Source organism: Podarcis erhardii (genome assembly GCF_964252035.2).
Source record: "Podarcis erhardii genome assembly, chromosome: 12".
Classification (NCBI taxonomy): domain Eukaryota; kingdom Metazoa; phylum Chordata; class Lepidosauria; order Squamata; family Lacertidae; genus Podarcis; species Podarcis erhardii.
The window spans coordinates 46952355-46978738 of NC_138513.1; the positions used below are offsets into that span (position 1 = coordinate 46952355).

Here is a 26384-nt window from a genome sequence, read left to right on the forward strand (position 1 = left end):
GTTGTACCTGGCAGGTAGAAAACTAGTTGCTAAGGAAGGTTGTGCCACTGCCGATGAAGTTATATCTGTATTGAGAAAAGCATTATACATATAAGGGCCAGGAATTACATATCTTTATATATCTGCACGTTTCCTGTATGGATTAATGGCCAATGAAGCATTTTCACAATACAGTGGTGCCCCGCAAGACGAACGCCTCGCAAGACGGAAAACCCGTTAGACGAAAGGGTTTTCCGTTTTGGAGGCGCTTTGCAAAACGAATTTCCCTATGGGCTTGCTTTGCAAGACGAAAATGTCTTGCGAGTTCCTGCAGGGTTTTTCCCCTTTCCCCCCCCCTTTTCCTAAGCCCTAAGCCGCTTATCAGCTGATCCGCTGATAAGCCGCTTATCAGCTGATCCGCTAAAAGCCACTAAACCGCTAAACACACTAATCCACTAAGCTGTCAATGGGCTTGCTTCGCAAGACGAAAAAACCGCTATACAAAGAGCCTCACGGAACGAATTAATTTCATCTTGCGAGGCACCACTGTAGAGAAAATGGATATTTTGCTCCGCAGAATTGTAATGATCTGTGATACCTGCATCTTACTGTAAGAAAATCCAATTTCAAACACTCTCCTTCCCTATTTCCTCTTGATGCACGCTCAAAAAATGTGTTGAAATATGTGAGAAATCCTCTTACGGAGCTCTCTAATGGAGTATTATGAACAATGGGAGAAAGCACCTTTTACCATTTCACATATACTCCACCGTTATTGAAATGCATATGGGGGGAAAATCATTGACGTCAACAGGACCATACTATTGCAACTGTCCTGTGAACTTTCACACAACCTAATCTTTGCACCACCTACTATTGGAACGTTCCAACGGATCCCAACCAGACCTTTGAAGGGTATACATGAAGAATAAAGATTATAAACTATGGCCAGAGTTGCATCACATGGAGCCAGGCTGCCTGCAGTCTCCTGGTTTTCCAAGGCAGTCTTCCAATTGCCACAGCTAAGAAGCACAGATTTCCTTGAGCCTTGAAAGTCAGATCACATTGTAGATAGCCGGTCCTCAGAAACAACAACACACTGGGAGTCATGATGTGTCAGTTTTGACACAGAATCAGGGTGGAAAGAGGTCGACCCCACTACTAAAAGCCCCTTTATTAGGGGATCATTCATGAAGAATCTTAGCTAACACATGAATGGAGCCTAACTGGGAAATGTAATCAACTTTTCTCTATTAGAACTGAGAAATGCACACTGCACGTGTATTTCTCCAGAAGAAGATGCCGGAAACATGGAAGATGAGTTCAAAGAACAGTTGGCATAGTAAAGTGTATATGCAAATTACTTAACCCTTAGAAAACCACTTAGCTATAATATTGCGCGACCCGGAAAGCAACCAACAACTGAATGGGGTCAACAAATTAGAAAATGCTACATTCTAAAACATTTAAGTATTATGTTGCAAATAGCAATATGCTAGAAAGGAAATCATTCAAAAGCCTGTAGAATCGGCAAATGCCACAGTGAAAGAATCTACACAACGAATTCCATAAAGGATGTTTCCAACTATAATTTAATCCGCGAGTTCCAGCTATAATTTAATCTCAAAAATTTACAAAATCTTTCATATATCTTGAGAATGGGGTGGAAAGGAGCATTTTCTCCCCTGAAAACAACCTCTGGACTGCACCTGTGCATTTTACCCCTGAAAAAAACCTACCACCACCAGAGAAGCAGATTTAAAGAATATAGATTTTTGCCAGGCATCAAAAATAAGGTTAGTTATTCCACTTCTGTGAGTCAGGACTCACTGTGTTCCAGTCTGGTATAAATGACGCAGACGGCAAGCAAAAAAAAGAGTGGCGGTTTAGGGCAGAAGAAGCCTAAGCTCCATGTCAGACAGCTCGTTGACTTCCATGATCTTCTCCAGATGTTCCATGTACCTCGTGTGGTCTTGCAAGAAGTGTGGCACCCTCATGTTCTCAATCATTCCTAAATCCTTCAGGCGATCCACATCCTCATAGGAGACCTGGATATTAGAAAAAGAGGGTTCAATGCAGCGCAAGCATCTAGTTCTCCAAACATGGACTCAGTGCCACCTAGTTCGGCACATGCCCTAGTTCGGCACTTTAGCACTAAACCAAAAGCACAGGAAGAAAACCTTGGAAAGGCAGATACCATGCAAAGTGAGAGAACTTTAGGCCAACTTAGGTATGGCCGGGCCTACTATCATCCTGAGAGACCAAGATGCAGTGCTAGAAGCAGAGTCAGAATCCAACCCACTTCTTTCCAATGGACGTAAATCCGCCCCAGGTTTCTAAGCCGGCTTATACATCTCCCACTTGCACTTCCATGTTCTCAAATCTTCAAGAGTACACTGTTGGCAGGAAAATCTGTGATTCATGATTGATCTGTTATAGATCAGTGTTCCACCCAGCAATTTTACCCACCTTTCCGAGAGCAGTCAGCAAGCAGAAGTCGATGGTATGTCGGTATCTCAGAATCCGGAGGATCCCATCCAAGTAGACCTGATCTTTACTGAAGCAACCTAAAATAATTGGATTTATCGGTGGCGAGCCCAATTTTAGGAAAAGGCAAAAGATTTAGCAATGCACCAATGACAATTATCCTTGCATATTTACACAACAACACGCACATACATATATCAGGAACAACTCAGCAGGCTTTGCTTCTGACAAAGCACACACAAGCGTGTAAGACTGCAATCCTAAACATATTAAGTCTCACTGAACTTGATGGGAATCACTTCTGAGTAAATATGCTTAAGTTAGGCTGAGGAAATTAATAGATCAACCCATGACTCAGCTACGTAAAATGTTTAAGACAGAGTTTTCCGAACTGTGTGTCGCGACACGTGAAGTGTGTCGGCTTCAGTGTGTTGGTGTGTCACACAAACACTCCCCGCACTCCTCCCGGGGCTAGAAAGGGAGCGAGGAGCCTGCCGGTTTGCTAGTAAAACTGAATTACTGTGTCGCGAAATGATGCGTGTCTAAAAAGTGTGTCACCAACATGAGAAATTTGGAAAGCTCCGGTTTAAGATATAACCCACCTTAATCCTACTGAAGGAAATAAGGGGAGCATGCCAGATCTAAAATTTGCTGCTCCTCCTAGTATAAACATTTAAGATCACTAGCTATGACATGATGCAGGTATACACCTAGGCAGAAGTCTAATCCTCTTTATTTCATCATAAATGGTTCAAAGAGTGAGCCACCTCCTTCTGTGACCCGTGAGGCAGCAATTTGTGCATGACTATTGTGCATGGTCTTGAAGCTCAAACATCTCGACAGAATCATCTTCATACTGTACTTAACAAAGCTTTATTTTGAATATTTTGTATCGTTTTTGTACCTATATCTCATTCCCAACAGAGATTCCTTCTACTTTTACCTTTTTATGATTCCCATTTTTAAAGACTTGTAAGAACAATTTCTGCCCTCGCCTGAACTTTTGTTTCTTGAGCTTTCAGGGAGCCTTTTTAAAGAATCACAGCTTCAAAGAAAACATTCAAACCGAAGGGGAGGGGGGAAAAGGCTTACCTGGAAGAGAAGTATCGGTCCAGCCTCTCTTGGCTCGAACACAATAGTCCCACCTAGTATTGGGATCTGTGACAAACTTCCCAATGTCCTGAAAGAGCTCTTGGAAGGACATTTGACTCGCTTGGTAGACCGTGTAATACAGAAGTGCCGCCCTCCACAGGAAGGGATCTTTCCGAAAGAGAACACTGTGGATACTTGCCAGGCCTTCCTCTGTGGGGTTGATGGGTCTGAGGCCATGTTTCCTTCGCCCATTCCAGGTGCTCCACAGCTGGCTGTTGTTATTAATGCCTCTCAGATAATGAGTTCCTGTAAAGCATACAGACAACCGCGCAATCATGCAGGCATTGCCAGAATGTTAGCCACAAATGTGCAAACTGCTACCGTGGCAAAAAAACAACAACACCCCCAAAACCCAAGCATAACCAAATTTAGCCTCAAGTTCAGAACTTCTCAAGACAGTGACCCACTCTGGAAGATTGGCAGATGAAGATGATCGATTATATGGGACTGGCAGAAATGACCGGCAGAATCCGAGACCAGGGAAAAGAGGCGGCGGAAGAAGATTGGAAGAAGTTTAAAGACTATTTGCAGAAATATTGTAAAATTAAGGAATGTTAGAATGATATTGGATAGAAATTAAGCGGTTTTCAGCTGTAATGTATAAGAGATATGGAAAATAAGGTTTTGAAATAATTAAAAGAATTAGTGGTGAGGATTTGCTAAACAAACAAATTGAATTGGAATATAAGAAAGGGAGGTATGAGGAGGTCTGGAAAATTAGTTAAAAGAAAATAAGTAAATGGAAACTCTATGTGTTTTTAAATTGCTTTTATTTTTGCATTTTTGTATTTTTGTTTTTTTCTTTTCTTTTTGTTTTACAATGTATTATTTTTGAAAACTTTAATAAATATCTTATAAAAAAAAAAGAACTTCTCAAGACAGTGAGAGATGACAAATGCAAGTTATTTTGACTGTGGGCAAGCATTCTGCCTCTGGAACTCAAGTTCATTTCAGTAAGAATTGAGCTAGGTCATGGGTAGGCAAACTAAGGCCCAGGGGCCAGATCCAGCCCAATCGCCTTCTAAATCCAGCCTGCGGACAGTCCGGGTGTTTTTACATAAGTGGAATGTGCGCTTTTATTTAAAATGCATCTCTGGGTTATTTGTGGGGCATAGGAATTCGTCATTTCCCCCCACAAAAAAAAAATATAGCCCAGCCCCCCACAAGGTCTGAGGGACAGTGGACCGGCCCCCTGCTGAAAAAGTTTGCTGAACCCTGTGCTAGAGTTTCTCTTGGTGGGTTGCATGTATTGCTTAAGGACACATTTACATTGCCTTGGCAAACGGAGGATTCCAGCCCTATATTTACTGAGGTAATCCAAATATAGCTGAAGGAGAACCCATGTGGCCTTGTGTATATGTGTTTATGTCTTCCTGTGTCTAAAGACTTCCCCCTGCAAATCGTCCCAATATTTCTTTTAGGTCACTGATACTTTTAGGTCACTAACACTTACATCCCTCCTGGCTGAGGGAAGGGAGGTTAAAAAATTGACAGGGGGTGGGCAAAGGGTTAAGCGCTCTCTTCCTGTCCAATCACATCCTCAGTAAATGCTCTGTCGCCCAATGAGCTTTACAGAACAAGAATACCATTAGTAACAAGGAAAGAGAGACATCATTTAATGCGAAGCACTTTCCTGAAATCTTTTTTTCTCACCACCACTGGTAACAGTTGGATGGAGGCCAGGTGATTTTTTATATACTGTATTTTTCGCTCTATAACATGCACCCGACCATAACACGCACGTAGTTTTTAGAGGGGGAAAACAAGAAAAAAAATATTCTAAACGAAACAGTGGATGTATGATTTTTGTGGTTCATGCTGTGGCCACAGACATGTGATCTGACAGTGAGTTTGGAGTAGCCCAATGCAAAAATCCTGAGGATCCATGTGGATCCATGCTTTGTAACCATGTTTTTGCACCACTGCGGCCCCAGGCAACAGTGGGTGCGTGATTTTTTTGGTGCAAGATGTAGCCATGGACATGCTATGTGATCTGATGGTGAATTTGGGGTGACCCAGTGCAAAAATCCTGAGGATCCATGTGGATCCGTGCTTTGTAACCACGTTTTAAGTGGGGAGGGAAGGAAAAGCACTCAAGGGACAAGGAGCACATGTGGGGTGGGTGGAGAAGGATGCTGCTAATAATGCAGAAGAGGGGTTTAAGGGGAGAAGGAACATGCGTGGGGTGGGTGGAGAAGGATGCTGCTAATAATGGAGAAGAGGGGTATAAGGGGAGAAGGCTCCTCTCCTCTCCCACTTTGCTCCTTTAAAGCAAGCAGGCTCTGCTTTTCTCCCTCCTCCCCGCTCATCCCTGGCTTAGCGAGCTGAAAAACTTTGCTGCTATTTAGCGAGCTGAGTGGGGAGGAGAGAGGGACAGAGAGCCTGCTTGCATTAAAGGAACCAACCGGACAGGAGCCACTTACACTCGGGCAAGCGGCTCCTCTCCTCTCCCGCTTTGCTCCTATTAAAGAAGCAGGCTCTCTGTCCCTCTCTCCTCCCCACTCAGCGGCTCTTCTCCCACTTTGCTGTTTCAAAGCGAGCCACGGAAGAGGGAAGGAAGGGGAACCATGGATCCTCTGCTCACGACTGCAGCAGATCCCCCCCTCCCCGCCACCCATAGGCATTCCCTCCATAACACGCACAGACATTTCCCCTTACTTTCTAGGAGGAAAAAAGTGAATGTTATGGTGCAAAAAATACGGTATATACCATCTTCACCCAGACCCTTAAGAAACTTAATCTGCTGATCAGAAGATCCCTCAGTACTGATTGGCTCCTGGTCTAGTCTTATGATGGACTTCAAGTCCTTAGTCGGCAAGCTACTTCTCTGTTGACCTGACCTGCTTTCCACCATCCCTTTTCAGATCCTCATCTGCAGATGGAACGGCCTCCTTGGATGGCAACCACGGCTTCCAGTTTTCCAAACCAGAAGACCTCCCTCATCCTTTGTCAGGTGACTGGGATCTTAACCACTCAGCCATTCCTTCTTGGTGAAGAAAGGCCTTAGCTATCAGCACCCTTCTCAACAACATCCGGCTTAGCAAGTCGCATAACAAATGCCTAGAGATGGGCATACTTGCACAATGGCGTCCCTTATTTGCTTACCTATTTCGTGCCTCAGCATTCCTTCCAGCCAATGCTCACGTGCTGTGGCAATATTGATGGTAAGAGTTGGGCGGCCGTTCACCACCGTCATCGAGGCTCGAGAAAGCAAGTCTTCGGAGAGATGGACCACAATCTGAATAAAAAAAGAAGAGAACTGAGATATTAAACCTTTAAACAATCAAAGGTTTTGCATTCCTAGCTCCAGCAACACATTTCCAATTCTGTATAGAGTCATTGCGGGGGGTTTTAATTTATGATTTTCAATTTTATATATTTCAATTAATTTTACAATCATTTTAACATTTCAAAACTTGACTTCCTTCCCCCTCTTTCTGCGGTTCCTTAAATTTATTTTTAATATTTTATGCAAATTAACTTAATTTGCTCATTTATTCATCTACTTTAAATATATATTCTTATAAAACTGCAGGTTATTACAATAATCCTGCCCATATTCTTATCTGTTTACAGTTTGTTTGTAAATATTCAATAAACCTTTTCCATTCTTTAAAAAAAAATGTTATCTTGATTTCTTATTTTTCCGGCACGTTTCGCCATTTCTGCATATTCCATAAGTTTTTGCATCCATACTTCTTTTGCTGGGACTTCTTCTTCTTTCCATTTTTGGACAGGTAACATTCTTGCCACTGTAGTCGCATACATGAATAAATTTCTATACTGTTTTGGTAGTTCTGTCCTTATAATTCCCAAAAGGAAAGCTTCTGGGTTTTTTTACAAACATTATTTTAAACATCTTTTTCAATTCATTATATATCATTTCCCAGTGAGCTTTAACCTCACTACAAGACCACCATGTATATAGAGTCATTGTGAACCAAAAGTTCAAGATGTCGATTCACCCAATGCAATGCCAATGGACTGCAGATACAACAGGAAGTGACTGTTGCAAAGGGTGAGTGAAGATTCACTAGTCCAGCACCCAGTCACATCCGTGTCTAATACAGACTGCACAATGTAGGCCCCAGACAGAGCAATCCTGTGCTGGACTCATCCTGGGCTGTTTGGGCACCCGGCCTCTGAGAATCCAGCGAGAAATAACCAAGAATACAGAAAACACAGTGACAGAGGTGCTATTTCTGTTGGGAACAATGAATACTGGTGAATTCTTATGGATTATATTGTTTTTCCTGCTGGGTTTAGCCAAAGTAAAACAGTATGAATGAAAGCCTAGAAAGCCAATTTAGTTACTGGAAGGGTGAGATTTCTCTCCCTGCTGACATGACCTTTGCCACTGGGATGTCCAGGCGAAATGTGTCGTGACCTGGCCCTAGCGTTAGGCAAAGCGAGGCAGATGCCTCAGGTGACAGATGCTGCAGTGGAAGCTCCTCTCCTTAATTCTAAAAGTTCCCCAGATATCTTAACCTGATATCTTAAGTCTGGGGCATGCATGGGAGAGCCCTGACTCTATTGTGTTAGCAGTGGCGTAGCGTGGGTTGTCAGCACCCGGGGCAAGGCAAGTCATTTGCGCCCCCTAACCCGTGGATTTTAGCACTGATTTTAGCACTGCAAGTGCGAGCGAGCGCCCCCCAGATGTTGCGCCCAGTGCGGCTGGCCCCCCCTGCACCCCCACGCTACGCCACCGGGTGTTAGATTGATCAATAAATCGACAGATCGATCAATAGATAAATGCTGTTACAAGTGATCCAACCTCGCCTAGGCAGCCTTCTTTCATCATGTATTTCCTGACATGGTTCCAGATACGACTTCTGGGCAGGAGGCTGCCTCCAGTGGCTTGCTCAAAATTTTCGTAGCTTCCATATTTTTGCAAAGTCAGTTCCATGATTTTGATGGCCTGCACAAGAGACAAAAACAGAGCAAAAGCTGTTAATCTGGGGCTTAGTGAGCAGGTAGAGCTGGTGAGAGGGAGCAGTTCAGACTCCAAGGCTGAAGCAGAGGCAGGGGCTCAAGAGACTGCGGAAGAGTCCAGAGAATTTCCCTCTCCTGCTGTGATAAGCTACCCTCCCCCTCGGTCTCCAATAAGGTGCAGAATAATGAGGAGGACAAATAATAATAATAATAATTTATTATTTATACCCCGCCCATCTGGCTGAGCCTCCCCAGCCACTCTGGGCAGCGTCCATAAAAACCAAAAATACAGTAAAATATCACACGTTAAAAACTTCCCTAAACAGGGCTGCCTTAAGATGTCTTCTGAATGTCAGGTAGCTGTTTATTGCTTTGACATCTGCTGGAAGGGCGTTGCACAGGGCGGGCGCCACTACCGAGAAGGCCCTCTGCCTGGTTCCCTGTAGCTTTGCTTCTCGCAATGAGGGAACCGCCAGAAGGCCCTCGCCGCTGGACCTCAGCATCCGGGCAGAATGATGGGGGTGGAGACGCTCCTTCAGGTATACTGGACCGAGGCCATTTAGGGCTTTAAAGGTCAGCACCAACACTTTGAATTGTGCTCGGAAACGTACTGGGAGCCAATGTAGGTTTTTCAAGACCGGTGTTATGTGGTCTCGGCGGCCGCCCCCAGCCCCTCAAGATGGTCCAGAAGGATGTTATGGTCGATGGTATCAAACACCACTGAGAGATCCAGCAGAACTAGGAAACAACTCTCACCTTTGTCCCTAGCCCGCCGGAGATCATCAACCAGTGCGACCAAGGCAGTTTCAGTCCCATGATGAGGCCTGAATCCCGACTGGAAGGGATCCAAAACAAAACAAAAACCAGAGGTGTACAGATGCAGTTTGAGACTGCTTGGGATACATTTGGAAGAGGACAAGTCAGAGAGGGAAGAAGGCAAGGACCTTCTGCTCCACAGGGGCGAGACCTGCTGGGAAGTGTTGCTGAGTTGTATGCTATTTCCAAGAGTTAACTTCACTGGCAACGGAGCCCTGTGTCCGACTCCAGCCCTGACAACGGGTATTCCCTAAAACAGATCATCTTGAGGCCCTAGGCAGCTTCATAGAGCTGGGCAGAATCCCACTGGCCCTTCATGCCATGAGACTCCTGCTCAGCTGGCAGTTGCAGTGCCACCCTTGGCCACCTGCACTGAAGCAATACCAAAGCTCCCTTGCACTTCCTGTGCTGGACACTGATACACAGGCAATGTGCACAATATCAGAAGTTTGTATAGATATTTCACAACAAATACAAAAACGATAGAGTCTCCCATTATCCTAAAAACATCTCTGCCCCAAGTAGAGCCACCTGTGCACTCCAGAATGCACATGGAGGCTTTGCACATGGAGACTTTGCACAATTCACTTCGAAAGAATAGGCGGTCTGGCAATTGCAAAAGGACTTGCACAAAATACTGTCTCCTCCCACTGAGGGGAATAGGGCTTCCTTTACAGGCAGAGGAACACCAAACACACACCCAAACCTCCCATGCTTACATGCTAAATTTCTGGACATGAGCACAAGTAGATGTATACTATTTTGATTTCCATTTCATGAGTTTCCCACCCGTTTTCAGATTCCGACATGTATGTCTGTGATCTACCAGAGACTTACAGGAAAGTTTGTGCTCTGTTGTGACGCAGGAGGGCAGTGTACTTTGCAATGTGTCACCTAAATAATTCAGAGTGATGGTTCTCCAGTTTCCCTAACAAAGTCCTAGAACTTTGACAGACATTTGGAACACCCATCGCTCATTACACAGATCCAGTTTCTGTTGGGGAGAAAAATTAATTGCTTCATTTAAATAGACGGTTCCCTTTAATATTTCATCTTCCGGCACAATCCTTTTCTTCCTTGCATTGTCAAGCAGGGAGAAAAGGAAGGCCTATGGAAAAAGCGAAGATATAATCCCCTCACGCCCACACCCCACCTGTTGCTAAAAAAGACCTCTCCTCGCTCTGTTGTAAGTCACCCTTAGGTTTAGTTTGGCATAAGCAAAACTCTTAGAGCCAATGCGAATTTGAACCAGTAAACCACTGAGGGAACAGCATCAGGTTATGCAAACATCTGCCGAAACAGATATCTTCAATGGGTGGGCTCTTTTCCTTCTTGCTAAAATACTGAATTGCAGAGCAATCCTACCAATGTTTAATCAAAAGTAAATCCCTTTGGGCTCAATGGGATTTACTTGCAGGGAAGTGAATATAGGATTGCAGCCTTAACATACTGGAAGAATTAATCGGCAACCAACTCTGTTTTCAGTCAACTGGAAAATCCCTCTCTGTGGTGAAACTGAGATTTTCATAAGAACTGGGCTTCCTTTATGCAGCATGCAAGAAGTAGAAAGGAAAAGAAATACCATCATCCACTGTATTCTGTTGAAAACAAACAAGGAAGCAGCGAATCCAATATTCCTAAAGTAAAACTTTTAGGAAAGGTTTGCATGATTTAACTTTGGCTTGCTGAGCACTTAAGCTAACTGAGGAATCCAGGCTATGGAAGACTTGTTGAAGGGGGGATAGGAAAGGAAATTGGTCAGTGGGAACATGTGTTTGCTCCTGCAAAATCAGCTTAGTTGGATCGTTTATTTATTGCTGTCTATCATCCATTTGCCAACTTAACATGGCTTTTTGCATGCAACGCTAAACCATAGATTAATGCTACTCGGATGAGCCTCAACAGGTCTCCAGCAAAGCAGCAGATTCGTGCCCTGCCTCTCCCCCTTCGCCCCATTTAACACCAAGCTGAAAACTGGAAGCAAATTTGGGAGATGTCCTCCTCTCAGCTGCATGGGATGAGAAAGGCACTGTTCATGCCTGACATTGCTGAGATTTCTCCTCCTAACACTAAACCATGGCTTACCTTTACATGTGAACCACCCATTCAGTCAATCCTAACTTTTTTTCACATGCGAAAATGAAAACATCCATCGTTTTAACTTGATGCCTGTAGATGATGAGACATCAATATCAGCCTTAACTCTATGCACCTAGAGCCTTTGGTACTGGTGGGCTATGGGAAGCCAGATGTGCACTTAGAATAGGAGTGGGGAGTCTGTGGCCCTGCAGATCTTGTTGGACTCCAACTCCCATCTACCCCACCTGGCATGGCCAATGGTCAGGGATGATGGGAACTGGAGTCCAGCAACATTTCATTTCTTCATTGCATTTACATCCCATCCTTTTATCCTCCAAGGACCTCGAGGTGGTGTACATGGTTCTCCCCTTCCTCATTTAATTCCCACAATTACCTATTGAGGTTGGTTAGGATGAGGGACCGTGACTGGTCCAAGGTGACTCAGTGAGATTCGAACCTTGGTCCCCCAGGTCCCAGTCCCACACACTTAACCAATACGCCTTGCTGGCATTCTGGAGGGACACTGGTTCTCCAGCCCTTAGAAGACGTCTTGCAAGGTCTTCCTCACCCACCTCAGTGCAGAAGGCAGCTTGAAACCTGTGTCTCTGTGGCGCTATCCCCGCCACTGAAATGAGGAAGCCCACCTGTAATGGTTCTAGGGGTTGCTTGTTCGTAAATCGGCGCCACACCTGGCTGGGTTGCCTGAGTGAATCCTTTCTGTCCGGACAGCCACTCACTCGTGGCTGTCTCAATCGCTGGCAGAATCCGTCAGTGGGCGTTTCTTGAACTTCTTCCAGCAAAGAAGCTCTTTGACGCCTAGTCTCTGCCTACTCTCCCTGCGCGGAAGCCTTCTGCGCAGAGAGGGTGTGGGCAGCGGAGGACCCATGCTCTCCCCACTGGTCTCCGGCGAGGAGTCATGGAGCCCCCTCGCCGATTCCCCCATCTGCCCCCCTTCTCCACTGGTGCTATGCTGATTTCCTTCCCCAGAAGATGGGTTGCTTCTCTCCTTCCCGGGACGCTCTCCGGAATCCCTCTGGAGCCCTCCCTCTCCCTCTGGCTCTGATGGCAGTTCCCTGACATCACCTTTGCAGGAACAAGGTTCTTGTATGAAGGCTGCAATCCTAAGCCCAGCTGCTTCTAAGGAGATGTGGATGTCTTTGAGGGGATGCATCACAATGGAAATGAGGGGGAAACAGGGCTTATCGTCTGAAATGTTCTGGCTACACAATAACTGATCTGCACAGACCCAACCTTATTTACTAACCAGTCCCTGCCACATTTCAGCCAAAGTCAAGGGCAAGGAAGACTCTGTGCTGCCTAAATCAACAAAATGCATTATGTAAAACTCTCCAAAGTTAATTAAACAACAACAAAATCAATGCATGCTAACCCACTAACTCTGACTGCAGGCAGTCAGTCATCAACATACAATTTCCTTCTCTGATTTCTTGCATCATCACTATATTATTATTATTATTATTATTATTATTATTACAAAAAAAACCTGTTATGAAACTGCCTGTTTTTTCCTCTTTTTCTCCCCTCTAACCAATAACGTGAATAAATAAAATAAGATGCAATATAGGAATCAACCATTGCCCTCTCGGCCTGGGAGGTAAAAGAGGCCAAAACCTGGATTTGCTCCCTTTCCTCGTTTGGGAGGAAAGACAACCGCAGGGAACTGTTTCCTGAAAGCCAACTCAACATTTGAAGAACGAGTCACTTTCTTCTTGCCGTTTGGGTCATGGCATAGAGCAGCTTAGCACTCCAACTCCCCTCAGCTCCAGCCAGCATGGCCAGTGGGTAGGGATGATGGAAACTGGAAGGTGGTAATATTCTTTAGGTGATAAAGGTAAAGGTAAAGGGACCCCAGACCATTAGGTCCAGTCGTGACCGACTCTGGGGTTGCGGCGCTCATCTCGCTTTATTGGCCGAGGGAGCCGGCGTACAGCTTCTGGGTTATGCGGCCAGCATGACTAAGCCGCTTCTGGCGAACCAGAGCAGCGCACGGAAACGCCGTTTACCTTCCCGCCGGAGCGGTACCTATTTATCTACTTGCACTTTGATGTGCTTTCGAACTGCTAGGTTGGCAGGAGCGGGGACCGAGCAACGGGAGCTCACCCCGTCGCGGGGATTTGAACCACCGACCTTCTGATCGGCAAGTCCTAGGCTCTGTGGTTTAACCCGCAGCGCCACCTGTGTCCCATCTTTAGTTGGTGGTGGAGGGCAAAAGGCAGAGTGACTTTAAGAGTGCAAAGCAAGTTAAACGTTTAAGAAGCAGGAGACCTAAACCCAAGGGAAAAGCGGAGAAGCAGTATGGCACTGGGCGCTGTGCACCATTACCTGCTTGAGAAACGTGCTGGACGCCTGGCTATGCTTTGCTATCACGCTGGACAACGCAGAGCTTGCATATTCAAACTGCGGGTTGTAGCTGAAGTCCGACTTGAAGAACTTCATCTTTTCCTTCTCGACGTTGGAAGGCTTGATGGCAGTGAGGATACAGAACTTCCTCCCAGCGGCGTCTCCCTCTTTTAAATAGCTCTTGGATCTCTGCAGCGGCTTTGGCTTCGCGAGGCTGGAGAAGGAATGCCTTTTCGCCTTGGTCTTGGGCAAGCCAATGCTGCTCCCTGTTACGGAAATACTGCGTGCCAACTTGATGCCGCTGGGTATAGGGCTAGTGATGAAGAGGGAGGGCTGCCGGCTGAGGCCGCACCACCCGCTCCTGGGCAAAGGCGGCGGGACCTTGATCTTCTGGCGCTCGCTGCCCCGCGAAGCATTAGGGGGCTTGGCCGGCTTCCGGTGCCTCTTGTGGTGGGCCAAGGGGTGCTTTTGGAGAAGGTGCTTTTTTTCCTCTTTGCTCTGCAGAAGGACGTTGTAGCTGCTGGTCCCTGTGGTGAATGTGTCCTTGAGGATTCCTGACTGGGACAGGCGCCGAATGCTGCTGCTTTCATTCTTAGGAAAGAAACTGTACTCGTCCGGACTCAAGACTGTCTTTTTTGAGAGCTCTTGCTCTGGCCAGTGAAGCTTTTCTGCAGTAAATTAAGAAGAAAGAAAAAGAAAATCAATCCCATCCCTGAGACCTACTCCTCAATGAGAAAGGAAAGGAATTAAGAAAGAGATCAACAAGAGATAAGGTAAAGTGCAAGTACAAACAAGAAGAAGATCTGCAGAAGGGACATGGAAAAGACTTAAGAGCCTCGGACATAAGATTACCAGGTTGATGGACTAGATGGAACGGACAGTAAGGACTGACATAACCCGAGACCAGGAAGAAGAGACGCTGGAGGAACATTGGAAGATTTTTTTAAAAAAAACAAAACTTATTTTGGGAATTAGTGTAAAATTAATGAGCACAAGGAAAATGTTGGAATGAAAATATTTGGCTTTAGTAGAAATGATATAAGGAATTATGTACAAATAAATATTAGGTTTTAAGCTTTAAGGTATTTTATAGAAAGATAAGGTTAAAATAAAATGACAGAATATAGTGAAAGATGGAAAGGATTTGCTGAGTTAACTAATAGGTTAGACTCTTAAGACAAATTACTCAATAAATATTGAGAAAGATGGAAAGAATTTGCTGGAACAAATAACTAAACTAGAATACAAAAAGGGAGGTGTGAGGAGGTCGATGAAACAAGTAAATGAAGGATGGAGATATGGAATATTGGATGTGTGTGTTTTTTTATTGTTATTGGTGTATTGGTTTTTATGTGTTTTTTTCTTTTTTGATGTACTGTTATGTATGTATTGTTAATTTTTCGTTGTTCTCTCTTTTGCTTTTTTCTGTAATTTTTGAAACTTCTAATAAATATGATTTAAAAAAGAAAAAGAAAATCAATCCAATCCAACATGATGTTTTCAGATTCTGTGCAACTAGGAACATGCAGGCATAGAAACACACAAAGGCAACCTTTATATATACAGTGGTACCTCGGATTAAGTACTTAATTCGTCCCATAGGTCTGTTTTTAACCTGAAACTGTTCTTAACCTGAAGCACCACTTTAGCTAATGGGGCCTCCCGCTGCTGCCGTGCCGCCGCTGCACAATTTCTGTTCTCATCCTGAAGAAAAGTTTTTAACCCGAGGTCATATTTCTGGGTTAGCGGACTTTGTAACCTGAAGCATATGTAACCCGAGGTACCACTGTATACTTACTGATACAAACATATTTCCAAGAGCTTGGATTGTGGCACCTCAATGCACAATAAATAAGAATGCATTGCATACAAACAAAAGGCTGAATTCACCTGTTTTAAAACCCGTATTTTGAGACTGAATACAGTTCTTAAATATATCTATCTATCTATGTAACACCTTCAAGCTGGGAAATGTTTCCCTATTACATGGGGTGTCCTGAAAGTGCCACAAATATCTCTGCACAGCCGTATGTGAGAGAGATGGGGGATAAGAGAGAAAGCAAAGGAAAACTGTTCTACCCACTTTATTGGAACAGTCATAAAACTGTCACCTTATTTGCCTCTTGGTTCTACACAGAAAGAATGCTACGCGCTAAACATTTCCTCCCAGTGGGGACGAGAGAAGGACTTCCACCCCCGCCCTTTCTGGCACAAGTGTCATTTGGCAGTTTCTGCTTCTCCAAAGCTATTGTGCACAAGTAATTTCCCCTCTTGTGTTTGCTGGATAAAATAAACAGTGGAGCAAATTGTGGCTATTCTTGAAACTTCAAAAATAGAGCTGGCATCTCCCTCCTCCTGCTCAAAAATGGGAAAGACATTGCTTAACACTGTGGTTGTGTATGAGAGAAGCCCACAGCTCCCAAATTGGATCCAGGTAGTGGATTCTGGGAACAACTGGCCCACTCCAGTCCTAAAATTAGTGGATGAGAACTCCTGACCTGCTTATCTCTTAACCACAGGAAGAGCTCAGCTCCACAGGGAAATTCCATGCTTACAAGCCACAGAATCCAGCCCTAAAGGTAAAGGTAAAGGAACCCCTGACTATTAGGTCCAGTCGTGACCGAATCTGGGGTTGCGGCGCTCATCTTGCTTTATTGGCCGAGGGAGCTGGTGTACAGCTTCCGGGTCACATGGCCAGCATGACTAAGCCGCTTCTGGCGAACCAGAGCAGCACACGGAAACACCGTTTACCTTCCCGCCGGAGCGGTACCTATTTATCTACTTGCACTCTGACGTGCTTTCAAACTGCTAGGTGGGCAGGAGCAGGGACTGAGCAACGGGAGCTCACCTTGTCACGGGGATTCGAACCGCCGACCTTCTGATCAGCAAGTCCTAGGCTCTGTGGTTTAACCCACAGTGCCACCTGCGTCCCTAGCTCAGCCCTAGCTCAGCACTAAACTGTTATCCTTATTCACAATACTTCAGCTCCACATTAAAAATAATAATTAAACACATGAATACATTTATCCATCTGCTCGCCCATTACTAGATTTTTCAAAGGCAACTGCTCCAGATATTGGAGAGGAAAAGGAATTGGAGTGGGAAGCTAATCTGTGCTGTGAACAACTGTTTCTTGCTTTAAAACTTCCAGAACCATTTATTTGCCCTAAGCTGGACCCTGTAGAAGAAACCATGCTTGGGTTGATCAGATGGAGGGAACTTCTACAGCTGTGTATAATAGAACCACTGCCTCAATCCTCTTTTGGCGTGTGTGGCTGAAACGTAGGGTGTATCCAAAGAAGGGAGGAAGAGTTCAAAAAGACTGCGAAATGCTTCTTTAGATTAGGCCCACATTTAGTTATAGAAGAGGTCTAGTGAAAGTGGCTATTTTGTTCTCAGTGAACGAAATTATGGAATGCATTGCCCAAAAGCAAAACCCTCACAGAATGGGATAATGAAATTTCTGGTAGTAGATTCTGTTTTTCCAGCAAACACAAAACACTGTGAAAGCTTTCAATCCTGTGACTTCAGTGTAATTACTTTACCCTCATAAATTCTTGCATTTAAGCGCTGTCAAAGCTGCCAACACAAAGAGTATAAGATCAGTATACCAAGCTGTTGTATGCAATGCATAATATATAAAATACCTCAGAAGAGTCGGGGGCAGCAATATTTTACTTTCGTGTTTCCCGTAAACACTGCAAAGGTGGAGTAAGAAGTGCTAAATTCAATCATGTGCAAGATGACGTGTGATGTTAGTTTGGCTTGAAGGGTAATTTGAGAAACATTCCCTTTTATGCTTAGCAAAGCACCACAGGGCATAACAGTTCAAGTCTGATTTGGTCATTTTAGCCAGCGTCAGCCCAAAAGTGCTTACCCAGGGTGTTTTGCTTTGGCATGTACCAGAGGACTTGACAAACTGCCATTCTAGCAATCATCAGGAAAAATCTCCTGACAACCATGCAGTCAAAATACCCTTTGGGGAACTAATAGCACAATCCTGTGCACACTTACCTGAAAACAAGAATGTCCAATGGACTTACTTCTGAGTAAACATGCGTGGGATTGCACTGTAAGAGCCACTTCTCAACCTCCACTGGGGAAGATCTTGCATGAATGGAACTCTAAGCCATAAGTTAATGTGATGAGAACAAGTCACAGCTCGCATGCTGTCCCCTCATCCATCAAAGCCGAGATGTGTTTCAAAGTGTCTGCTTCCATTTGCCATTAACCACAGTTTAGCATTTCATCCAAGCCCTAAAACATGGTTAATATTGACTCTGTTTTTCTAAAACAAGCCAGCTTCATAACCCACATTCAAAGTTGTCTTGTTGAATAGTTAACAGTAGCCAGACTTTGTCAGGTCAAATGACTCAATGAACGGTGCTTAAACCGAAATGAAAGCTTCCCAAATCCTCCTGGTGCCTGTGCCTGAGTCAAAAAGAGGGAGACTAGGAGACAGAGCTTCATGGTGGCTCACCGACGTCACACTAAACTATGGCTATGCATGCTGTCCGAACTCTCCCACTGAGTCCTGCTATTCAAGGAACACCATGAGACATAAAATAAGTGGAAAGATATGTTCAAATGGAAATGTATGCTACAGAGCCATTTTAAACTATAATAGAAGGAAGTTAACACTGATGGGGAAAGACTGATGGCTCAAAATATAACTTAAATGAGGCCTACATTGGCTTTCTCCACAATCCTACAGCATGCAGAACATGTCTACTCAACTTGAAAGCCCCTCTCCCTAATGGTAAGGTAAAGGTAAAGGGACCCCTGACCATTAGGTCCAGTCATGGCCGGCTCTGGGGTTGTGGCGCTCATCTCGCTTTACTGGCCAAGGGAGCCGGTGTACAGCTTCCGAGTCATGTGGCCAGCATGACTGAGCCGCTTCTGGTGAACCAGAGCAGTGCACGGAAACACCGTTTACCTTCCCGCCGGAGCAGTACCTATTTATCTACTTGCACTTTGACGTGCTTTCGAACTGCTAGGTTGGCAGGAGCAGGGACCGAGCAACGGGAGCTCACCCCGTTGCGGGGATTCGAACCGCCGACCTTCCGATCGGCAAGTCCTAGGCTCTGTGGTTTAACCCACAGTGCCACCTGAGTCCCTAATACCTCCCTAATGGTAGGTATGTGATTATGGACTGTTGAGTAAAGTGTACTTTGCACATGCTAAAGGGCATTCTTGCCTCTCTCAATCCTCCTCATTATTATCCTTGCGTCTCTTGCTGTTGAAATTTAGAATGTGTCATGTCCTTGGGGCTAGAATCTACTTTGCTTAGCACTGCGCACTGATGGGACTGCATAAATGATTCTTAACAATGGTTTCACAAATACCTTCCCATCCCACAACAACCAGTTTAGCATTATGAAGACAAGCTGCAGTGAATCTGAAGTGTGTGGTCCCCTCTCCTCTCGTGTGGCTGCAAGGACTGCAAAGCACTTTTGCTTCTTTTTTAGGTCAACTGCAGCTTGCCATGCCGCTCAAACCCAGACAAACTATGCTAGCTCTTAACCATGTTTAGTGGAAACAAAGCAACCTCAAACCGGTTCATAAAGCTGGCTTGTTTCATTAACCATAGATAAGATTAATGAAAGCAGAAGGAAGCCGTCTCCTTAATGCATGGTTTCAATGTGGCACGTTTAAACAAACCATAAAAAAGTTAAAGCTAAAGGACCCCTGACCATTAAGTCCAGTCACGAACGACTCTGGGCTTGCAGCGCGCATCTCGCTTTACTGGCCGAGGGAGCTGACATTTGTCCGCAGACAGTTTTTCCAGGTCATGTGGCCAGCATGACTAAGCCACTTCTGGCAAAACCAGAGCAGCGCACGGAAATGCTGTTTACCTTCCCACCGGAGTGGTACCTATTTATCTACTTTGATGTGTTTTTTAACTGCTAGGTTGGCAGGAGCTGGGACTGAGCAATGGGAGCTCACCCCGTTGCAGGGATTCGAACCGCCGACCTTCAGATCAGCAAGCCCTAGGCTCAGTGGTTTAGACCCCAGCGCCACCCGTGTCGCTTAAAACAAACCATAGTTAAGATTAACCACAGTTTGTTGGCACAGGTGACACAACATGCTGTGGTTCAGCAAAAACAGAAGAAAAAAAGGGAGGGGGGAGAACACACGTCCCCCTCAAATAATTCTGGGTACTGTAGTTTACCACTCGCAGGGGTACAGTTCCCGCCAACCCTTAAACTGCAGTGCCCAAAATTATTTTAGGCAGCAAATGTGCTTCAAATGCACTTTAAAGGTTTAGCGTGTATGTTGCCTGTCAAGGAAGCTTGAATACTATGTTCAAACTAAATTATGTAAAAGTCAGTAAGGTTACAGTAAGGTTATTTTAATACACATTCTATTTGAATGTCTTACCTGAACTACATAATTGAATCTATTTCTTTCCACAAGAAGCGTTTATTGCGACAGGAGATAAGGTAAGCTAGGTTCAGGTACAGTTCCCCACACAGGGGAAGAGGGATGGAAGGCGTAAGGCCCCTTGAAAACTGGATTTTAAAATAAAAAATATCTCAAAGCTGTCAAAATTATGAGGGCTAGAAATCTGAGGGCTGCAGCAGATTAGGCTAAAATAAGTAATTATTTGTGACACAGACAAAATTAATTTTGAATTAAATATAGTCTAGAGTTATCTGTCACTTTGAATCTCTGGTATTTATCAGCCCCCTTTAAGTTCCCTGGCATCTCCAACACAGTAAGAGCTGTCTGACAGTGGAATTTGCTGCCAAGGAGTGTGGTGGAGTCTCCTTCTTTGGAGGTCTTTAAGCAGAGGCTTGACAACCATATGTCAGGAGTGCTCTGATGGTGTTTCCTGCTTGGCAGGGGGTTGGACTCGATGGCCCTTGTGGTCTCTTCCAACTCTAGGATTCTATGATTCTATGAACACTGTTATGCTTTTGTAACACTACCAACCCAAAGCCCTCCTGTTCATGTAATCACTTCAGGAATTATTGAAATTATCATAATGACATCCTGTCAAAGTGGGCTATTAACTTATTACATCTGTCCCTGTTCGAGCAGGCTTTTCCAACATGGCTTTGGGAAGCTATCTATCTATCTATCTATCTATCTATCTATCTATCTATCTAAGCAACAACACTAGAAGTGTATAATTTACATGTTATCATAAATAAATACAAATTATTGTAGCTATATTATTAGCTTGTAGTTTCTATGCCGCTGTGGTTTATACAATTACTGCTCTATAATAATTACTCTAGCAACCATCTTTTCTGTAGAAGAGCATTACGGCTTGCATTTTTAAAAATTAACTAGCAGTCTCTGTCTGTGCTGTGTTTTTTCATCCTTTACATTTTGAGTAGTCTCCTGATAATCAGTGGTGAAGACAAAAGCATGATTCTGAGGCAAAATATCTGCAATATTACTGAACTTTTCATTTCATTTATCAATTTTCCTTTCAGTATTGCAAATGAGGGACAGACATAGCATGCCAAAGTGAATGGTAAGGACCATCAGCATTCAAGAAACTCCATAAAATGTAGTTTCGCCCACCACAGAGTTCTGTATGATTCTATGAGAGTACTACTATTGATTTTAATGGTCAGAAAATAAAGTCATTTTACACTTCATTTGATACTTACACACATACACACACAAAACTTACTTTGGGAGACCCAAGCTAGAAAAATGGTGAAATGAATGTACATAAATATTTATAGGAAAACTGAAATCCTTATTGCAGTCTTGAAAAACATGAGTAGCAATTTTTCATCATGGCATGTCCTTCCAGAAGGGCAGGCCATGCTCAAAACCGAAAGATCAGTTGCCCAAAAAGTCATCTTACTCCATAGCCTGTGTATTTGGTTCTTTGTTCAAGGGGGGGGGGGCGGTATATTTATTCTGTTCTAAACAGAAACTCTATTTTAACCACGGCCAAGTGTGCCTGCTACATCACATTAAAGCGACAATCCTCACGTTCTAAGTACTCTCGTGCAGAATGCTATCTCTGATTGGATGCAAGTCCCATTTTCCGTGGCTGCAAATCCTGAGCGCGCACAGACCCTGCCTTGCTGCGGTGGAAGAATGTCAGCAGCTGCAAGGGCTGGATGGGTTAAAGGAGCAGGGAAAGAAATGAGCGTGATTACTCACCAGTGACACGGATGGATTCGAGCATCCTTCGCCTCGAGCACGTCGGGTCTCCCCAGCCACCCAAAACGAGCCCCTTTGCACCCAAAAGTCCTTCCTGCCTCTTCCTGCATGCACAGCCAGACACACACGAGCCCTGCTGCTTAGCTGCACTGGCTTAATGCAAATCCTGAAGCCGCGGGATAAAGCGCAAACCGAAAAAAGGGTGCCCGCGCCTTTTGCGCACCGTGCGTCCCCGCTGCCTTCACCATGGCGCACCACCAGCACCGACCGCCATCCGGCTCCCTCTTGCCCCTGCTGCTTTATAACGAGACTTTGCAGACTCCAGCTGGAGAGAGGCACTGTCTGTTGCTAGGACACCCGCTCCCATTTCCGCCTAAACATATAGCGCACAACCTTATAAAGCGGGGGGAAGAAGCGACGGGAGTTTGCAGATGCGCAATGGATGCGCAGTGCAGGCATCTCCACGGAGACGGCACTTCCCAAAGATGCAACGCGCCGAGGCGCGCCTGGGAGCATCTTGGGGCTTGTAGTCTGGGAAGGTGGGAGCCTGTAGGAGCGAGCCTAGGCTGTGCAAAAGATGGGGAAGCAAAAGGGAGTTTGATCTGGCTTGTATCCCGCTTCTCCAACGACAAAGTTCAAAGCGGCTCACAATAATCACGATTGCCATAAAATATAAAAAACACCAGTGCCTTGCGAACACAGTAGCATATAAATAAAGCAGACAGCAGCAAGGAAATAATCAAGATTGCTACAATTCAATAACTGGAATTCCAGGGGTGTGGCGCAGTATCTGTAGTTGTCTCAAAATCCAAAATGCTCCTTTTCCAGTCTTTATTATTATTATTATTCCTGCACTGTGCTGATCTAAGTCAATGCCTGGCTTAGCATGTCATCTGAAGCCAAACTTGTGGTTCAGCTCCCTCCTCACTAACCATGAGCTGTTGGCAAGGTATGTCCTCTAGTTCGAAAAAGACTGGGGAGCACCAAGCAACTGGGAGCTCTTTTCCGGGAGCCAGAAGTTTGGCATGGTCTCAGTATGCCAAAGTTTAGCTTACCATTCTGCAAAAATCACGATTCAAAATGACTCAAGGCATCCTCTCCCTAGACGCTATATCTGTATACCCAGTGCAATACAGTGGTACTTCAGGTTAAGTACTTAATTTGTTATGGAGGTCTGTTCTTAACCTGAAACTGTTCTTATCCTGAAGCACCACTTTAGCTAATGGGGCCTCCTGCTGCTGCGCCACCGCCGGAGCACGATTTCTGTTTGCATCCTGAAGCAAAGTTCTTAACCTGAAGCACTATTTCTGGGTTAGCCAAGTCTGTAACCCAAGGTACCACTGTAAAATTAGATGCCGAAACTCACCATGAAGTTGTTGCAGTAAGTCGCCGGGTGACTTGGGGCAGCCCTGAACAGATGGTGCTGCCCCCTGGTTCTGGTGCAGGTCAAATAAATGTGCCCCTGCCTCCCTTGTTCTCTTAGATTCAGGGCAGCTTGGAAGGGCCCTCGTGCAAACACACACGTGCAAAGGTAGAGGCCTGCCTGGAAAGCTTAAAGCCTGCCGCTGCTACATGGAAAATGGATTGAATAAAAGGAAATATGAAATGGCCCTGCCCCATAGCTTGACCTATTGTGGCTAGGAGCTAGGTGCAATCATAGATCTAAAAAATATAGACACACACATGGGCGTAGCCAGGATTTATGGGGGGGCAAGCATTATGTTAGGGGGGACAGAACCAAGTTATCTGTGGCACAATTGGTCAGTTAGTTAAGCTTTTTTTTTAATTTGCTTGATTTAGCACCCACCTGGCTATGCCTATGCTCGTACATGCTAAGCAGCTTCCGTTTTTCAACACTGAACTCAAAGTTGAAATGGATCGTAGCCTTCAGAGTAGCATTTCTTTACACTGGAAGAAACCTTCTCCATGCATGTCTGGTAAATATGTATGTAAACCTAATGTCAGTTGCGAGATTAGCAGCTCTTCGGAGCGCTACCAATATGCATCTTATCTTGGTTTCCTTAAGGTGAAAAATAAAGTTTGAATTTTCATTTTGGGCTTCTCCAAAGTACGTACGTAAAGGCAAGAAGCGGATGGGGGGAGCACCAGCCCTCAAAGGCACCCATCTGAAAGGTGCCAGAACAGCACTCTGGCTGGGGGGAAAAGCACTGTGTATACCTGACCCTATTTTAAGTGAGATCCATGAGTCTTCTGAACCAATTGTTTTAAATATATACTGGCAGACTCGTTCCACGTAATGATGGTCTTATGAACATTATATTCCTTTGCAATCCTGGTCCTAGATGAAGCAAGTGTGCTATGTCATCACTCTATGGTAGGTACCTTGTTTCTTTCTAGAAGTAGCTTTGCACTTTGGAAATCTCCAAGACATGGATAAAGCACCTAAACAGAATGAGAAGACCAGGTGTCATTTGGCTGTGTTTGGAAAATGGTTCAGGTTGCAATTCTATACACATGTTCCAAGGGGAAGTCTCACTGAACTCAGCAAGATATTTCCCCCTCTGAGTAGACAGACATGCATAGGGTTGTGCTATTGGTGTAATATGAGAACCCATAGATGATTAATTAGCACATGCTTTATTTATCACCTCTGGTTTCATGTGTACTTCTAAAAGAATTTCTGTTATCTCTTCAGGCAATCATAAGAACAAAAAGAAGCAATACAACCTGTGGCCTTGTTCAGATGTTGAGAGCTGAGCCAGAATGTTACAATGGATGCAATTAATGGCCTAAGAAAGGAACAGAGCCCTTCATTTTTAGAAGCGGGAGACGTATGTTGATGTGTCCAGCTGTATCACAAAATTTGCTCTCATTGTACGTAGTTAAAATAGTTCAGCCACTTGTTAACAAATGTTTCATCAAATAAATATATAAAATTCATTTCACTGTGAAGCTGCCTCCCAGTAGTCTACCCTCGCAACCCCTTGTTATTACTGGGTGAGATCCAGTAGTGTTTATTTGGCTCATGTAAGTTTCTGGAGGGTGTCTTGATCTTAAAATAGTTTGAAAATTTATCACCTCTATTCGGCAGTTAGCTTTGCTGCTACAAACCTTATAAGGAAATGTTCATTTGTGCTAAATTTCATTCTGATAAATATGAGGAAACCTGCATCCTTTCTCTACCCAAATGTACATTTTAAATAGTCTTGTAATAGTTATTGTTAACATCTAAATAAAATAGCATTCCTGATTTTCTGAGCCTAAAGCTAGCTTTCCATTCCTCCTAATAATTATTGTTCCTAATTTTCATTTTCCTTTCTTTTGATGGCATTGCATGTCCTCCCTTTGCTTTAGCAATCTGTTAAGAGAGTAAGCCCCATTGAATTCAGTGGAGCTTACTTCTTGGTAGACAAACATAGAAATGCAGTGATAAAACCTCATCCCCATCTTACAACTGAGTCTTTGTCTCTAGGAACAATATTTGCTACAGATGCCTATGACGAAATTTTACTTACCTGAGCACAATAAGGCTAGTTCACCAAATTAATACAACACTCTTGCAGGAGTAGTATTTTCTGGAATACATGAAGTCCAGAATTGCAGAGATGCATTCTATTCCTCTCTGCTTTTTTACCTGTTAAATTAGCAAACCTTGTATTTAAAACTATTATTTTGAATACAAGTTCTTTTTCTTCTTCTCGAGTTCCTCCTTTGTGTTTATTTTGCATTTACTGAAATATTAAACCAGACCTAGGATAGCCATATTTGGGAACAGGCTCAAAGTCCTCATTATTTCTCTACCGGTTGACTTGAAGGTCTTCTAAACTGTGACCGGCTGGCTAGTTTCTGACCATGTATCTTAACTGACACTCTCTCTACCTGCCTTTCTAGAACACTGCATTGAAGCTTCTATGATGTCATATTGTGACTTCATCCTACCACATCCTATCACTTGAGTCACAATAATTCTCCTTTTTTAAAAAAACTGCCAAATAGCCTTACTAAACCAACACTACTGAAAACACTGGAATGTGTTTGGCAAATAGATTCTAAGAGAAACAAACTAACACAGAAGAAATTAACCAAGCATGTCTTTGAATTCTCTCCCGTCTTCGTGAATTCTAAAACTGGCCAACGAAAACCCAGGCTATATTTAAAGTTTGAGATGTGAACCACTGTATTTAAAAAGGCCGTTGAAGAATGTAAGTAAAGAGAAGGATTGCAATATCTTTTCTCCCCTGCCTTTTGCAGCAACACACAAGACAAACTTCTGATATAATTGCCACTTTCCCTACTCTCTTACAGGGGCTCAGTAACTTTTGTAGAAGAAGAACATGCAAAAGTTGAAAAGGATAGCTTTCGCCACCATATATTAATGGGCAAAGCTATGCCAACTTAAGTTTTCATACAACTGTTATGTTATCATTAGTGCATAATTAGTACAGTGCTTGTTTACAGATTTCTTTATGTATATGTGTACAAAT

General features: G+C 44.1%; 1 protein-coding gene and 1 long non-coding RNA gene across 3 annotated transcripts; both read right to left on the reverse strand.

Annotated features, from left to right (window-relative positions):
* Positions 1-1553: 1553 nt before the first annotated feature.
* MATCAP2 (microtubule associated tyrosine carboxypeptidase 2) lies at positions 1554-25785 on the reverse strand. 2 transcript variants are annotated; one of them, XM_081834810.1, is made up of 8 exons: positions 25416-25785; positions 24283-24342; positions 13789-14474; positions 8393-8536; positions 6724-6856; positions 3559-3864; positions 2449-2546; positions 1554-2027 (listed from the first exon to the last, which is right to left on the reverse strand). In XM_081834810.1, the coding sequence occupies exons 2-8, from the start codon at positions 24329-24331 to the stop codon at positions 1866-1868; spliced, it is 1578 nt and encodes a 525-aa protein (XP_081690936.1). In that variant the 5' UTR covers positions 24332-24342; positions 25416-25785; the 3' UTR covers positions 1554-1865. The 2 variants fall into 2 exon arrangements, with proteins under 2 accessions (XP_081690936.1, XP_081690937.1); XM_081834811.1 differs by lacking the exons at positions 24283-24342; positions 25416-25785 and adding an exon at positions 21940-22331.
* LOC309326191 lies at positions 9539-12859 on the reverse strand. Its single transcript, XR_014150221.1, has 3 exons — positions 12529-12859; positions 12018-12089; positions 9539-10964 (listed from the first exon to the last, which is right to left on the reverse strand). It is a non-coding gene; the product is annotated as an uncharacterized lncRNA (long non-coding RNA).
* Positions 25786-26384: the final 599 nt, after the last annotated feature.

What these genes read in the sequence shown, in the direction of transcription:
- MATCAP2 (XM_081834810.1), bottom strand. Translation starts at nt 24,331, where the DNA reads ATGTCTTGGAGATTTCCAAAGTGCAAAGCTACTTCTAGAAAGAAACAA. An exon ending in AAGAAGGCTGCCTAGGCGAG is followed by an intron (nt 6,857 to 8,392) that starts GTTGGATCACTT and finishes TTTTTTATTCAG; the next exon opens with ATTGTGGTCCATCTCTCCGA. An exon ending in TGCTGACTGCTCTCGGAAAG is followed by an intron (nt 2,028 to 2,448) that starts GTGGGTAAAATT and finishes TCTAATATCCAG; the next exon opens with GTCTCCTATGAGGATGTGGA.